General features: G+C 45.8%; 2 protein-coding genes across 2 annotated transcripts; both read right to left on the reverse strand.

Annotated features, from left to right (window-relative positions):
* Positions 1-1,996: 1,996 nt before the first annotated feature.
* Positions 1,997-5,235, reverse strand: LOC147619238 (uncharacterized). The gene is made up of 3 exons (XM_086773415.1): positions 4,962-5,235; positions 4,791-4,857; positions 1,997-4,637 (listed from the first exon to the last, which is right to left on the reverse strand). Exons 1-3 carry the CDS (start codon positions 5,233-5,235, stop codon positions 1,997-1,999), a joined length of 2,982 nt encoding a protein of 993 aa, XP_086629541.1.
* A 7,660-nt stretch (positions 5,236-12,895) lies between these two features.
* On the reverse strand, positions 12,896-15,613 carry LOC147619239 (protein NUCLEAR FUSION DEFECTIVE 4-like). The gene has a single exon (XM_086772884.1). It carries the CDS (start codon positions 15,198-15,200, stop codon positions 13,002-13,004), a length of 2,199 nt encoding a protein of 732 aa, XP_086629010.1. The 5' UTR covers positions 15,201-15,613; the 3' UTR covers positions 12,896-13,001.
* Between the last annotated feature and the right edge of the window lie 310 nt (positions 15,614-15,923).

Genomic DNA, 15,923 nt, shown 5'->3' on the forward strand with positions numbered 1-15,923 from the left:
CTGGCAAGGAGATTTGAAAAAGCTCATGAATTTGTGGCCAAGCTACAGACGGAAATTGACAATTTGTAAATCATTATGTTAGCTTGGTCAGTCTGTGTAAAAGGTCCTGATGTATATGGCTACCCACCCCCAGCTTACTTCTTTTGTCTAAAGAGTCCTGATGTATATGAATACCCACCTAGCTTATCACCTTTCCCTTGCGTGATCTGATGTATTGTTTGGCTTTCTAATTAATTCACTGCGTATTTGGTTTTTTTTTTTTAAAAGTTATGTAGCACATAAATATTAATGAATTCTTGCCGTAGAAAGAAGCAAGTTATGCATCACATAAATATATGTATAGACTGTAAATGTATTGAAATTGATGTTTTCACAGCACTAACGTAAACAAAAAAACATGCGAAATATTTTTCCGATCAATCAATTACTTCGTGTAAGCACATAAATGGTGTAGACCGTAAGAAGCTAGGCACATAAATGGTGTAGACCGTAAGAAGCTAGGCAATTTCATTTCATATAGCAAAAGGAAATATTTTCAGAGCATTTGTGCAGCAACACCAACATGAAGAAAAAGATGACCATATTTTCAGAGCATTTGTGCAACACCAACATAAAGAAAAAAGATGACCGACGTCATTCCCTGCATTAATTTTATAAACGTATGGGAATATCAGAGGCGTAATGGTTACTAGCACCTGGCATATTTTTTTTTCAAAAAAAAGGCTGTTGTATTATGAAAAAGGGAGGGGTGGATTTACAAAGACAAAACCACTTCCGCATGGCTGACGCGTGGACACGCTTGAGGGCAAATCAAAAAAGGATCCGATGATGTAATGGCCAATTGGCAAGCACGGCGCACGTGAAGGCATGTGCGCCGCGTGTGAGGGGAGTGGGGTCTTTGCATGGCGAGACCTCCCTCCTGGTGCCTGCTCGTTCATCGGCGGTTATGAGTTTCCTCTCACCATTCCTCCTTCCACTTGATGATCAATCTCCCTTCTGCCTATCCGTCGGCTCCATCTGTCTCTCTGGTCGCCGGTTGGGGTTAGCATGGGCACTTCATCTTGCTGATTGGCTCTTCCTCCTTCGTCTCTTCCATCACGGGCTGATCTGGCTCCGCTCACTCTTCTCCAATCTGGGGGAGGATGCTGGTGCTTTAAGCTGATTTGCAGATTCACGCGACAGGCCTCTGGAGGGCAGACCTTCTGGGATGATTCTTTTCTTTTCTTTCTTGCTAGAGAAGAGGCTGGCTTGTGAAGGACGGCGGCAGCTAGCAAGTGCTATCCCTTTGGTAACTGCCGCCGACGCCAAGCTGAAGGAGTTCTGCAGGATCTCCTTCTCGTCATCCGTCTGCAGATGCTGGTTATCGGAAGAGGGGCTCGTCCTTTCAATCCATCCTTTTGGTGGCGATTCAGAGAGGGTGGACTCCTCCCTTGGCTGGGTACCTTCTTCCTCCGAGCTTGGTAAACTCTTAAGGTGTTCTCTTTTGTGATTCTTCCACGAGGGCTCGAGTCAGGTCTGTTTGCTTGCAGCTTAATCTGGATTGATGTCATGCAGCAGCTTGTGGTCCTTGATATTAGCTTTTGAGGCCCCTTGTTTTAACCCAATCGTCATCTGAGTTGATGGGCCTTGTGCTGTATGCAGATCCATGCAGATGGTGTCGGAGCCAGCTCCTCTCCGCTACGGTGTTGATTGGCTTGAAGCTCCGCTTCTCTGTTCTGATGTTTTCCACCATTCTTGCAGGGGGCAAAGGGGACTTAGCGGGTATCTGCACCTTCCTAAAGTGGCGAGACTTGAGGTCGATGCATGGGCTGGTACTGACAAGTTGGTCTTGCAGGTCACTTTCCAGGACTTGTCCTTCCTTGTTTCTGTCGACTTGCAGGAAACTGGTTGTCATTTGTGCTGTACATTGAATGAGTCCTGAATCATTCGTCCATTGATTTCGATTGTGGGTTTGTAGAGACCCTGCTGATGTCTGTTAACTGTATGAAGATCAACTTTACTGCCTGCAGATTATGTCAATCAGAGTTCTGTCTTTGGTCATGACTAACCTGATTTTTCCTCTGATTGTTTCCAGTTTATGTTTGATGAAGTCTGAGGCTTTCTTGTTACATTTAATTTCTAGCTTTTTCTCTAAGCTGATTAGGTAAGGTAATCTTTGAGACCAGTACCTGCTGCATGTTGTGCTTAAACTGACAGACAGCGGGGGACCTTTGATATCTGAATTGTTGAACGTTGCTGCTATTCTAAGCATCCATGCATGCCACAGATATTCGGTTCTAATGACATTCCATAGCATGTCTGAACATCCTATGGCTTCTCCCAGTAAAATCTGTTTCCAGGATAGATCTGTGCCCCATTTAGATGCTGTGTTTTGAAGTTCTTTGAGAGATTGAGAAATGTGATGACACTGTATGAAAATATGTATATCGTCTTCTGGGAGTCCACATCTGGCACATTGGTTAGAGGCCACATTGAATTTTGCTGCCTTGCTTTGGGTCCATAGTGCTCTATAAGCAATGAGCCATGCTAGGCATGACTTCTTGGGGTCAGTGTGGGGGTTCCAGAGGTTCCTGAGGCTGTTGTACCATTTTTTGCGGTCCCACTGCATGTGCCATCTACGGTTGAGGGGTAGGTGGATGGGTGGGGATTTTGTAAACTTAGGGATGGGGAGGAGAGGTTTACTACCTGTCCATTGATAAGCACAGATGTTGAAGGCAGAGGGGAAGTTTAGCTTCCAGGTCTCCTGCAGGTCCCACTTCGAGGTTCTGCTTTGCACGAGGTCCAGCTCCGGGGTCCTGCAGTCGTATCTTGCCACTAAATCAGCTCTTGAAAGCCAGGTTCCTAGCTGTTGATCTCTGAGATCTGCCCATGTTACTATGCCTCTCTTGTGAAGGTTTAGCGCTATATGGGCTTCCTCAGGTTGAAGGGGGGGGAAAGGGAGACTGGACCACCAGCAGGAATCCCCGGCCAGAGCACCATTAGAAATGCGAAGGTTTGGGGCTGGGTTTAGGAACATTTTGACGTTGTTCCAAGCTTTCCATATTGAGGACACTAGTTGACTGCCCTTGGGGGAGATGGGGAACTTGGATATGACTATGGTTGAAAGGGGTAGGCTATTCCATTTATTGAATCCCGTGATAACAAATCTGGGGGTATCCTTGAGGAGAAGCTGGGCCCAATCTTCAGAGGGGTTAGCACATGCTCTTATGATCCATTTAGCTGCCATTCTATTGGCAGTGATCCTGATGTCCTGGATGCCTAGTCCTCCCTTTGCTTTAGGGGTGGTGCATATGTCCCACTTTACTTTGGGTATGCTCTTGTTCCAGGGATCACCGCCCCAGAGAAAGTTCCTACACAGCTTGGTAAAGTTGCTGAGGTCAGAATCTGGTGGCCGCCAACAGCTGATAAAAAAGATGGTGTAGGGCAGAATGAAGTGGTTGAGAATCATGATCCTCCCTGCCAAGGTGAGCTGTCTTCTTTTCCATCTCAGTAGCTTATTGTCTATCTTTTCCATGACCCACTGCCATCTTTGTTTTAGAGTGACCTTAAAGCCCATAGGTATTCCTAGCAGCCTGAAAATCTCACCGTCATGGAGTAGGTTGCAGCCTGCTTCCATAAGCCAATTAGGTGGTGGATCTATGAGTGATTTGATGCTTGTTTTGCAATGGTTGATTGAAGAGCCTGAGGCCATGCAATAGACTTGTAAGCTTTCCCAGAGAGCCTTTATACTTTCTTCCTCATTGGCTATCAGGCAGTTGGTATCATCAGCAAACATCTGTGTACACATCTGATCTCCATTAGGGAGCTTTATTCCAGCTATCTCTCCTTTTTTCATTTTGTCCTTGATGAGCCAGTTAAGGCCATCTGAGGCTATGGCATATAAGAGGGGGGCTAAAGGGCAACCTTGTCTGATGCTCTTTTGGAGAGGGAAGGGGGCTGATAGCTCTCCGTTGTAAATTATCTTGGCTTTGGCATTACCGAAGAGGGTTTTGACCATATGGGTGAATTGAGGTCCCAAGCCCATATCCCTTAGAGATTGGAGGATGAAGTCCCAGTGTATTCTGTCATATGCTTTTTCAAAGTCGATCTTTATGAAGAGAAAATCCTGATTAGTTTTTTCAGCATATTCAAAGCCTTCCCAAAGTGCTATGATGGCGTCTAGGATGTATCTACCCTTGATGAAACCTTTCTGTTCCTTATTTATCCAGCTATCCATGTGCTCGGACAGACGGTTGGCAAGGGCTTTGGCGATGATCTTGTAAACACTGTTAAGCATTGTAAGAGGTCTCCAGTTTCCAACTTCCTCCTTGGGTCCTTTTTTGTGGATAAGTTTGATAAGACCTTGATTAGCTTGGGAGGGCAATGCTCCATATTTGATCGCTTCTTGCCACACTTGGAGGATAGGGTCCACTAAAACCTCGCTGAAGGTTTGGTAGAATTCAGCAGCCAATCCGTCTTCCCCTGGGCTTTTATTAGGCTTGAGAGATGCTATTAGCTTTTTTATTTCCTCGTGAGAGATGTCCCGCTCCAGCACTTTTGAGAGATTAGGAGGAACAGTGGCTTCCCTTACCTCTTTAATGGTCTGCATGGCTTTTAGCTTGCTTTGAGAGGGGGGTCCTGTTTCGAGGAAGATGTCCCTGTAGTAATCAGTTAGGAGCTGCTTGTTCTCGTCATGATTGCTGGCCTATTTTCGTTAAATCTAGGAGTGCATGTACATGTGGCACCCCGCTTCCAACCGGTAGCCCGTTGAACACCATGTTTAAACACCATATTTAAACAAAAGTTTGAACCTTGTGCGCATACCCAGGTTTTGAACCCGCCAGACCCCTGCAATGTGCGTATACCCAGGTTTTGAACCTGCAAGGTGAGTGTGCTAACCATCCCATCAAGCAATGACGTTTGAAAAAATTATGCAAACAATAATTTTTAAACACATGTTTATTAAAAAAAGGCCACATCACCAGTGCGACTGGTGATGTGCCGGTTGATTGGGATGCCACGTTGCAGGGCACCCCGATATCTAATGAGAGCCCACGAGGCATCCGCGAAAAACGGATGGCATGCAGACCCAGACAGGAAAATCCCTACACATCGACGACGAGAATCACCATACGCCCGTGGAGGAATGATCCATCGAGCACCAACCATTGCATGGTGTCGCTGTATGCGGAGGCTCGCTCCACCATGAACCCAACGAGCCTCCACGTGGATGACAACACCATCGCGGACCACCATGCACCGATCCACGTGGAACACAATTAAAGGAAAAATAACCATTAAAAACATAACATATTCCGAAAAACCAACTGATTAATCAATCTAAAGAAATATTTCGTTTGCTTATTTTGATCGTGGATATTGAGGCTTTTTTTTGATCGTGTATTAATTAATGCTCGCTAATCACAGTCATTAATTAATAAAAAAAGGTCTCATTTTAGCAAGCATGTGTTTTCCTTCCACGTGTAGTGCTCAGATAAAACTCGAGATGCTCCCTATTCAACTCTTCTCCTATGTCCATCCTCCCCACAACTCCTCTTTCCACATTATTCAACTCTTCTCCTATGTCCATTGTCAAATCCCCACGGATCTTCCCTCGTGATCGATCTTGGTTCGAAACTCGAATCCTGCAAACAAACGAACAACAAACAAGCAAGGGGGTGCAGGCCTGACTCACCTCCCAACCATGACAGCCGTGGGCAAGCCCACAATCTTGGCTGTCCCCACCGAGCCACGAGCTGAGCTAACTAGGTTGACGTACCGACCAATCTCCTCCTCGCGACGTCCCATACCGCCACGAAGCTGCCCTCGCGGGCCTCGAGACTGCTGCCGGCCTCGGCTGCATAAAGCAGGTGCACGTCTGCACTAGATCCAGGCTCCAAGACCATAGAGCTCTCACAAACTCGCGAGACTCTCTATGAACAATAACTAACCTTGGCCACCCTTTTATAGGCTCTTGGCCGGTCATCGGGCGTCCACACTTGGCCGCCCGCCCGTCCATACTTGGGTGCCCGCCCGTTAGTATATCCCTAACTCAGCTCGTCAATCAGCCTGCCTAGTTCCAAGCTTCCCCAAGCCTCGAAACTAGTCTTGCATGCGTATAGCACACGGTAGATACCCACTGTGCACATGACATACTCCCCTTCCTCTAAGAGCTCACTCCTGAGCTCACTAAAAAGCCAGGGTAATCTCTCTGAAGAGAAGTCAATGTCTCCCATGTAGCGTCCTCCTCAACACGATCCTTCCACTTGATCTTGTATTCCGTGAGAAGCGTATGACGCAATCTTCGTTCACGAAATCCAAGAATCTTTTCAGGTTCGTGAGGAACAAATGTCATGTCCTGGACATCTATAATTTCTTGAGGAGTAACTAACTGATCTGCTCCACCCAGTACTGGATGAACTTTCACATGAGATGGCAAATCCAATTCATATGCAACTGAACCAATCCGTCGTGTAACACGAAATGGTCCACAGTATCTAGGGGATAATTTCGGAGATCTACCTGTCCGTAAAGTCTCGGAATCTTTCGGAACTCGCAAATACACCATCGTTCCTTCAGAGAACTCTCTAGGTGAACGATGTCTATTAGAATAAAACCTGTCTCGGTCTTGAGCACTTCTAATAGATTCCTTTGCAACTTGTAACATTTCCTGCATATCTTGCAAAAAATTACGTGCTGCATCATGCTGAAGTCCTGAGAATCCTACTGTAACAGGTGATCTTGGTTGGAAACCGTACATAAGCATGAAAGGACTAAACCCTGTACTCGTATGCTTAGTACTGTTATAAGCAAATTCTAACATAAGAAGATAATCCTCCCATGAACTTTGTCTTTTGGATACATATGCTCGAAGCATATCCTCCAAAATCTGATTCACTCTTTCAGTCTGGCCATCAGATTGAGGATGATCAGAGGAACTCAAATTCAAAGTTGTTTCCAACTTCTCGAAAACAAGTTTCCAAAAATCACTCGTAAACTTAGAGTCTCTATCACTGACTATGTCCTGCGGTAACCCGTACAGTCTAAACAATTGCTCGATAAACTGCCGAGCTAATTGCGTAGCTGTAATAGTCTTCCGGGTCGGTAAAAATCTAGCCATCTTTGTCAAGCGATCTACCACAACCCAAATAGAATCATGGCCTTGATGTGTTCTTAGCAATCCGGTAATAAAATCCATGGAAATACTTTCCCATTTATTACCTGGGATTTGCAAAGGATGCAACAACCCAGCCTGTCTAAAGCGTTCAGCTTTATTTGCCTGACAAATCTGACACTTGAGAACATAATCTTCTACATACCCTTTCATCTTCGGCCAATAAAAAGTGTGTTTCACTAATGATAGTGTCCTGTGTACCCCAGGGTGTCCAGCAGAAGGGGCGTCATGACACTCCCTCAGAATCTTGGACCTAATGTCCGGGATCTGTGGTACACAAATTTTGTCATTACGGAATAGCAAACCATTCCGAATCATCCACTGACCTCCTGCAGCCTGAATGGTAGACTGCGCAGTCATCGAGTCTTGGTCAATCAATGAGCTCCCGTCCTGGATCCTCTGCCAAAATGGACCAAAATAACTATCAGTCCTGCAAAGCCCTCTCAATGACTGAAATAAGTCAGTAGAAATCTCGGTGAACGACAAAGTATTCACCTCTCTAATTCGACTAAGCGCATCTGCAATATTATTCATGGACCCTTTCCGATAACGGATCTCAAAATCAAAATCTTGCATTAACTCTGCCCAACGAGCTTTCCTTCCTCTCAAATCATCCGCATCACACACATACTTGATTGACTGATGATCAGTCAATACCACAAACTTGGAGCCATATAAATAATGTCTCCAAACCTTGAGAGCATGAATCACAGCATAAAGCTCCTTCTCAAGGGTTGGCCAACGAGATTGAGTGTCATCTAGCTTTTTACTTTCAAAAGCAACCGGTCTACCATCTTGAAATAAAGCAGCCCCGATAGCATAGTCACTGGCATCAGTTTCAAGAACATAAGGCCGACTAGGATCAGGTAGTGCTAAGATAGGTGCTTCCTTGACTTTATCTTTCAAAAGTCTGAAGGCCATATCCAAATCGTTATTCCAAGTGATAGGCTGATTGGACTTACGTCCACGACCTTTCAATAAGTCGGTCATCGGTAGTGTGAGCTGAGAGTACTCCCGTACAGATTTCCTAAGAAAAACAACAAAACCGAGAAAAGAACGAAGTTGTTTCACTGTTCGCGGTATAGGCCAGTCCAAAACCTTCTGAACTCGGTCATAGTCAATGCTCAATCCATCTCTAATGATCTTGTGTCCCAAGTAAATGATGTCGGTCATAAAGAACTCACATTTACTCATCTTGGCATATAGTCGATTCTGTCTTAAAATAGCTAAGACAATCGTGAGGTGTCTGACATGATCCTCAAGAGTACGACTATAAATCAAAATATCATCCAGGAACACCACCACAAATTTCCCCAAATGTTCACGAAAAAGATCGTTCATCATTTGCTGGAAAGTGGCTGGAGCATTGGTTAACCCAAAAGGTAATACGAGAAACTCGTAATGGCCATACTTAGTCCGAAAGGCGGTTCTTTCGACATGCCTTTCATGAATACGTATCTGGTGATAGCCAGTACGCAAATCTATCTTCGTGAAATATTTCGCTCCTGCTAACCGGTCAATTAGGTCATCTGATCTAGGGAGAGGATAACGGTTCTTAATTGTCAGCTTGTTCAATCTTTTGTAATCTATACACATTCTCCAAGTATTGTCCTTCTTTCTCCTAAGCAACACAAGTGCACCCCAAGGTGATTTACTTGGACGGATCTGGCCCATCCTCAAGTAATCTTCGAGTTGTTTAGCCAACTCATCTTCCTCAGCTTGGCTCATCCTATAAGGTGGAATACTCACAGGATGAGCACCAGGGATCAAGTCAATACGATGATCTACTGCCCGTTCAGGTGGTAAACCCGATGGCAATTCCTTAGGAAATACATCTTGAAACGAAACAAGTATCTTCTGTAATTCTTTGCTTTCAAACACACTTAATTCATTCACATCCAATGAAGGGATGAGAAAAGAAGAAAGTGGAATCAAGACACAATGGAAAGCGGTATACAAAGAAGAATTCATTATATTTCCAAAATCAATTGTATTTACAAGAGGTCCCTGAGAGGGATGGATACAATCACCTAAAATACTATACTTGGTGTCCCTATGCTGAAAAGAAAAAATATGACTAGACCAATCTATATGGACATCAAGAGTCTTAAACCACTCAATCCCTAATAACAAGTCTACATTTTCCAGATGCATGACATAGCATTCCAGAGTATCTTTGTAGTCCTGAATCTGGATTGGAAGCATCTCGACCTTGCGATCCCAAACTTGTCTGCCCGCAGGTAGACGTACCTCATAGGTATGGTCGCTGAGTGTCGTGTCAAGACTCAATTTCTGCACAAGTTTGTAGTTAACAAAGTTATGCGAACTGCCAGGGTCTAAAAGAATGTGAATTTTATGGCCATTCACTTCTCCATAAACTCGGAGAAGATCATGTATGCCAAATACCTTAGAATTGAACAGACAATCAGAACAAGTACTAGGGCGAGAAAGTACAGTAATTGACGTACCTGTCAAAGACAACTGGTTAGCTGCCTTTGGCTTGGGTCCTGCGTTTGACTTGGTACCCTTTTGCTTCGGGCACTCATTACGCATGTGTCCTTTTTCTTCACAGATAAAACAACGTCCTTCTTTCTTGAGCTTCAAAGCCCTAAGGAGTCGTTTCTTCTTCGCTGGTGTCGAACTTGAACTCTTCGAAGGTTGGTCCGAAGACTTGCCTTCATTCGTGTTAGCCATAGGTGCGGAGAACTTTCTTTTATGCTTGTTCCCCTGCTCGGTAACGGGTTTTGACTTGGAAGAGACCATCGTATCATCATAGATACGAGCTGAATGAATGGCCTCGTCCAAAGTTTTACATTTGTTATTTTTAACCTGTAAACGGTACGAGTCGGGTAAACCAGCTACGAAAAATCCCAAAAGAGTAGTGGGATCCATCTTTGTAGCCTTCATCTGCAAGTCACGAAACTTCTGGAGATAGACCTCATAAGTGAGGTGCTGCGAGGTCATGGTCAAAGCTGAAAACCGGGCAACATCGTAGTCATCCTCTTTCTTGAGGAATTCTTTCTTGAAAATGTCTTCGAATTGTGCCCAAGTCGTTGGCTTTGGGTTCAGTTCCTTCCACCAAAGCAAAGCTTTGCCGGACAGGAAACCTGCTGCTAACTGTATCTTCTTTCCATCATCATATGGATGAAACTGAAAGTGAACTTGCCACTTATGTAGCCAAGTGTCCACGATCTCCTTGGTTCTCTGCTTTTGCTCGCCCCCGAACGGTTCCGGAGTAATATTGGGGCCTAAAGCTGAAGCCAAGGTATCCATGCCCGAAAAAGTAGAGAGGGTAGTGGTCAAGAGAGCGATGGAGTTCTGCAAAGCCTGCATCTGGGCTGCGATTTGTGCCTGACGTTCCGCTGAAGAAGCTTCGAGAGCTACTTTGAACTCTTGGAAATCTGATTTTGACACAAACTCGTCAAAAAGATCGGCGTCAGTGCCTTTCGTAGCCGGCAAGCCTTCGCGTTCCACGAGGGGCTCCAACTCTGATTCTTGGGTCGACATCATGAAGAGGGTACGTGGAGAGAAAATTTGGTCTTTGCACAACAAAAGTGCGAGCGAACTCGAGAGCTTGAGAGCTTGAAAACTTGAGAACTCGAGAACTTGAGAACTCGAGAAGTCGAGAGATGTGTGGCAAGAAGCCCACTAGAGGGGTTTATAAAGGTTTCCCAAAAGCCAAAAAAAATCTTGAAAAGCTATGCTTAGCTTTTACTTTAGCTTTTGTGTTTTTTTTTTTTGTGAATAAATATATATATATATATATATATATATATATTTTACTATATATATATATGGATATATATATTCGCTTTTCTTTAAAAAAAAAACATCTTGAAACCTTTGAGAGGGGGGAGTTCTTTTAAAATTTAAAAATTTTAACCTCCCCTAAAAAAAACAAAAACGAAAGCATTAAAATTTTTTATTTTTTATTTTTTAAACGTAATGCTTAACTTGTTTTTTTTTTCGCTTCCCTCCAAATCGGCTGCGCCTGGATTAGCCCGCCGGCGCATGCTGTCGTCACCCACTGCCGGCGCATGGCTTCCTGCCGGCCCTGCGCTTCTCGCCAGCGTGCTTTCGCCAACCGTCGCCTGCGACAACCCTGCGTAGGTGTGGTCACCCGTCCACGTGCGCCTGGGCACTGCCTGGGTTGGATGCGCAGGCTTGGCTGGCTGCGCTGCCTGGCTGGAGCGCCTGCGTAGGCCTGGGCTGGCCTGGGCGCCTGCCCGCCTGGCCTAGGCGCCTACATGGGCTGGCTGCCTGGCCACGTAGGCCCATGCGCCTACCTGCAAGACCGCCAACAGCAAACTAGCGTCTCCCGCCAGTGCACTAATCTGGTCGCCTGCAAGCAATTCAACACTTCTCTCATGCGCTCTCTCTCTCATGCGCCAAAAAACAACGAAAACAACGTGCTTTTTCGCTCTCTTTTTTTTCAGTTTTCTCTCCCTGCAGTTCATGCGTATGCACAACAATTCACCTCTTCTTTGCAAAAGCAATCAACCCTATTAAAACTACCATCTCCCATCATCAACATGGGATTCTTTGATGAAGAAAAAACACATACAAAACTGAAATCTGCAGTATGCACAGAAAAAACAGCAAGCTTTTTAAACACATACCGTACTTCGACCTCTTCTTCTCTACCTACCGACTTGCTCGTTCACGAGGTATGCTCTGATACCACTGTCAAATCCCCACGGATCTTCCCTCGTGATCGATCTTGGTTCGAAACTCGAATCCTGCAAACAAACGAACAACAAACAAGCAAGGGGGTGCAGGCCTGACTCACCTCCCAACCATGACAGCCGTGGGCAAGCCCACAATCTTGGCTGTCCCCACCGAGCCACGAGCTGAGCTAACTAGGTTGACGTACCGACCAATCTCCTCCTCGCGACGTCCCATACCGCCACGAAGCTGCCCTCGCGGGCCTCGAGACTGCTGCCGGCCTCGGCTGCATAAAGCAGGTGCACGTCTGCACTAGATCCAGGCTCCAAGACCATAGAGCTCTCACAAACTCGCGAGACTCTCTATGAACAATAACTAACCTTGGCCACCCTTTTATAGGCTCTTGGCCGGTCATCGGGCGTCCACACTTGGCCGCCCGCCCGTCCATACTTGGGTGCCCGCCCGTTAGTATATCCCTAACTCAGCTCGTCAATCAGCCTGCCTAGTTCCAAGCTTCCCCAAGCCTCGAAACTAGTCTTGCATGCGTATAGCACACGGTAGATACCCACTGTGCACATGACATCCATCCTCCCTCCACATTATTCAACTCTTCTCCTATGTCCATCCTCCCACAACTCCTCTCTCCCATGTGTAGCACTACCTCCGCCTTGCTAAGATACAATACTAGAGAGAGAGAGAAGGTCTCGCTTTTCTCGCGAGAGAAAGTAACTGCTATAGCATCAGCTAGGTTCAGCCGAAGTACTGTATGACGAAAAATAAAAGACTGCATCATAGAGAGTACAAGCGCAGTGAAAGGAACGAGAGAGACACACAGGGGTCTCAGGACACAAGCGCAGTGAAAGGAACGAGAGAGAGACAGAGGGGTTCCGTAACAAGAAATACATGCTATTTAAAGATAAACATTAAAGAAATTTGAGAGCTGCAAACATTTCAAGCTCAAAAAAACGTTGGAGATTTTGACCTTTTCTCTTGCACCACTCCTTAATTAATTTACCACTCCCTAATTAATTTATGAAACACCAAAAAAAACGTTAAAAAAAACGTTGTGGGTGCATATTTATTTAGAGGGAAAAAAAACATATCAACCGTGGCCTATATAGAATAATACAATTGTATAAACGGTTAAGCTGATCTTACAGGCTGGAGGGATTGCTGGTCGTGGTCATTTGATTGTCTGAACTTGGCGTAGATGGTCGTGGTCATTTGATTGTCTGAACTTGGCGTAGATGTCTTGTTTGTAGAACTTTCGAGTGCGGAGCACAAGCACTGCAGACACCAAGCTCCCTACCAAGCTTACGGCGGTCATGATGAGAAAGGTGAGGCGGAAGCACTGGGGACCGGTGCACGTCAGGTCGTCGGAGCTTACGGAAGGGGAGGGGGCCGCTGCATGTGCCAAAACTGACGTTGTTGCGACGCTGCTCTTTCCGAGCATCTCTTGCAGCAGGTGTTGCTTCCTCGCCTCCCTGTCATACAAGTAGCCTGCCACCCTCACGTTGAGTAGGTACGAGCCCAACGGGCTCGCCACAGCGCCAAAGTTGTAGAGAGTGGCGTAGTATTTCAGCCCGAAAAGCTCAGATATCACGGCGTACATGATGGGCCACTGCGCCCCGAAGCAGAGGCCGGTGAGAATGGATGCTATATACAGAGAACCGGGCGCCGGAAACGCTATGAGGATGTGGGCGACGCAGGCCACGCCCAGCACGATGGTGAGGATGAGGGTCCTGGGGAACTTGTACCTCTGTAGAAGCATTTCTGATGTGAAACCGGCTATGACCCTGCCCAAGAAATTCCATATGCTGATGAGCGCTACGCAGGTGGTTATGCTAACGTTTGAGTATCCCAAAGCTTCCCCTATCTGGCCCATGTTGTCGATGGCTGTGAGTGTGCCGCCCACCCCGCAGGTGCTGGCTATGAAGAGGATCCACATGTCCAAGCTCAGCAAGGCTTGCGGGATGGTGAAATCATCCCCTCTCTCTGGCCAGTTGGAGAAGAACGCTCTCACTAGAGTCCTGCGTCTGTTGTTGCTTGCATCTGTGCATACATTGTTTTTGGGAGATGGGATCTTGTCCTCATCATTCCTTTGGCTTCCGTTTGAGAGCTGTCCATGATGCTCCCTTGCGCCTCTGCCATGCCCATCTTCCTCCTCACAAACCAAACTTGGGCCCTGATCTAAACCCACTTCCCTCTCGTTCTGATTTAAGCTTTGAGAACCGTCTTCAGTACGATTCATTATAACCTTGCCTTGCTCTGCCTTCATAGCTGATCTTGCACTTGAGCTTGACTGCCTTTGCTTTTCAATTGATCTTTCAGCATGTTCATGCTCACCTCCTTGTTTAACCTGTAAAGGTATATTAATTGCCCTTGTTTGTGTATCCCTTTCAATAGAGGCCTCCTTGACACATACTCTCGCCACCAACGAATCCATGCCATCTTTTGAGTCTTTCCCAAGACCAGATACCACTCCTGATCCAGTTTTTGTAAAGCTTGATTCTTTCTGCTTCTCTCCCACAGCTTGCAAAGGAATGTCTGATGCAAGCACTGGTGACCTCCCATCAAACTTTTCAAGCTCTGCTCTTACTGCAACCCACACATTAGACACAACCAGCAACACTGTCAAGAGCCCCATAGCCTTAAATGTTGCAGATGAGAAAGGCACCTGGTTTTCCACTATAATGATGATCATCAGAAAGCCTGCAAGCAGCAAGGCAAGGTAGAGAAAGGAGTAGAAGTGTTTTCCTTCATTCTTGTCCGGCACCGGCTTCATGGGTCTCACAAAGAACATGAAAAGGAGTGATACCAAGGACGGTAACCATCCCACAAGCAAGATAACACCTCTGGTGTCTTGGCCATATAGGGCATAGTAAATTTGGGTGAAAATCGCACCACTAAGACCTACAAACCCTTTGAGAAGCCCCAGCACAACACCTCTACTCTGAGGGAAATTCTTCACACATCTGACTAGCACCCCAGTGTTTGCAAAAGTCTGAGAGTTGGCTCCCACACACATATACAAATACATTTGCCAAACCGGAGGGCGGGCGATCCTTTGAGTTACTGCAAGCCATATCATTAGATAGCCAAACAAATTCATGCCTGCACCAACTGCTAGCACTACCCATGAAGGGGTTACTTCATTCAGCAAGCCTGAAATGATGCCCACGTTGGCACCCAAATCTTTGAAGAAACTGAGGGTACCAATTGTTTCCTGGTCGTAGTGCAAAGCTTTTTTAATTGAACCAGAGTAAATGCCAAAGATGTAAGTGGCACCAGCACAAGACATAACATAAAAGGAGACCACCACTACTATCCACCTTCCTTTGAGAAGGTGGAGGTAGAACTGAGGCAATTGCCTCATCTCCATTGAATATTATGAGGAGGATCAGCAGCTTGGATGATGATGGGATGTGTGGAGAGAGAGGCGTGATAGGTCTGTTAGGTCAAGGGGGAGGGGGGTAAAACATGAAAAACTTGAAGAGAAAGGGGGGCTGTGAGCTCACAGAATGGGCAAGATGGTGCCTCTCAGGGAGTGATGAAGCACGATTGGAAGCTCTATGAGATCATCTGCAGGCAAAGGAACATAGCAACGAGTTGGGCTTCTGGGGATCTAGCTAGGTAGAGTTATGCCAGCCGTGATGAACATGCTCAGAGGCCTGCGTTCAACAAGAGTCAACACCTTTCTGAGCTCTACATCAATGAGCATAGTACCAGAGCTTGCAAGTTGCACACGTTTCTTATGCTTGATCGTGTTTTTTTATTTAGTGTTTACACTTCACTATTTTTGTATATAGTGTTTGCACTTCACTATTTTTGTATATAGTGTTTGCACTTCACTATTTTATGGGCCATCCCTCTTTTTACACAACTCGGTCGTTATCTTGTGGTTCCTTACTTTTTGGAACGAGTACACAAAAAGCTGCCCATGTGGGAATGACCCTACGCAGTATGGACGGGTGCCTAGAATGGACATAGAAAAACTCACTGGGCCCGCCCCTCCTTCTTTTAACTTGCGTTGGCCGTTCATGAGTTGATTTAGTTCAGTTTGTTTCAGGGTGTTTTCACTCTTTTGCTGAAGTTTTCATCAGGT

This window comes from Cibotium barometz, chromosome 33, assembly GCF_041138505.1.
Source record: "Cibotium barometz isolate CiBa-2024 chromosome 33, ASM4113850v1, whole genome shotgun sequence".
Classification (NCBI taxonomy): domain Eukaryota; kingdom Viridiplantae; phylum Streptophyta; class Polypodiopsida; order Cyatheales; family Cibotiaceae; genus Cibotium; species Cibotium barometz.

Excerpts from the sequence above, each read along its gene's own strand:
- LOC147619238 (XM_086773415.1), bottom strand. The coding sequence starts at position 5,235 with ATGGTGGTCCGCGATGGTGTTGTCATCCACGTGGAGGCTCGTTGGGTT. Across the intron at positions 4,858-4,961 it reads GCACATCACCAGTCGCACTG|GTTCAAAACCTGGGTATACG; the intron begins GTGATGTGGCCT and ends CTCACCTTGCAG. Across the intron at positions 4,638-4,790 it reads AACCTGGGTATGCGCACAAG|GGACATCTTCCTCGAAACAG; the intron begins GTTCAAACTTTT and ends TGATTACTACAG.
- LOC147619239 (XM_086772884.1), bottom strand. The coding sequence starts at position 15,200 with ATGGAGATGAGGCAATTGCCTCAGTTCTACCTCCACCTTCTCAAAGGA.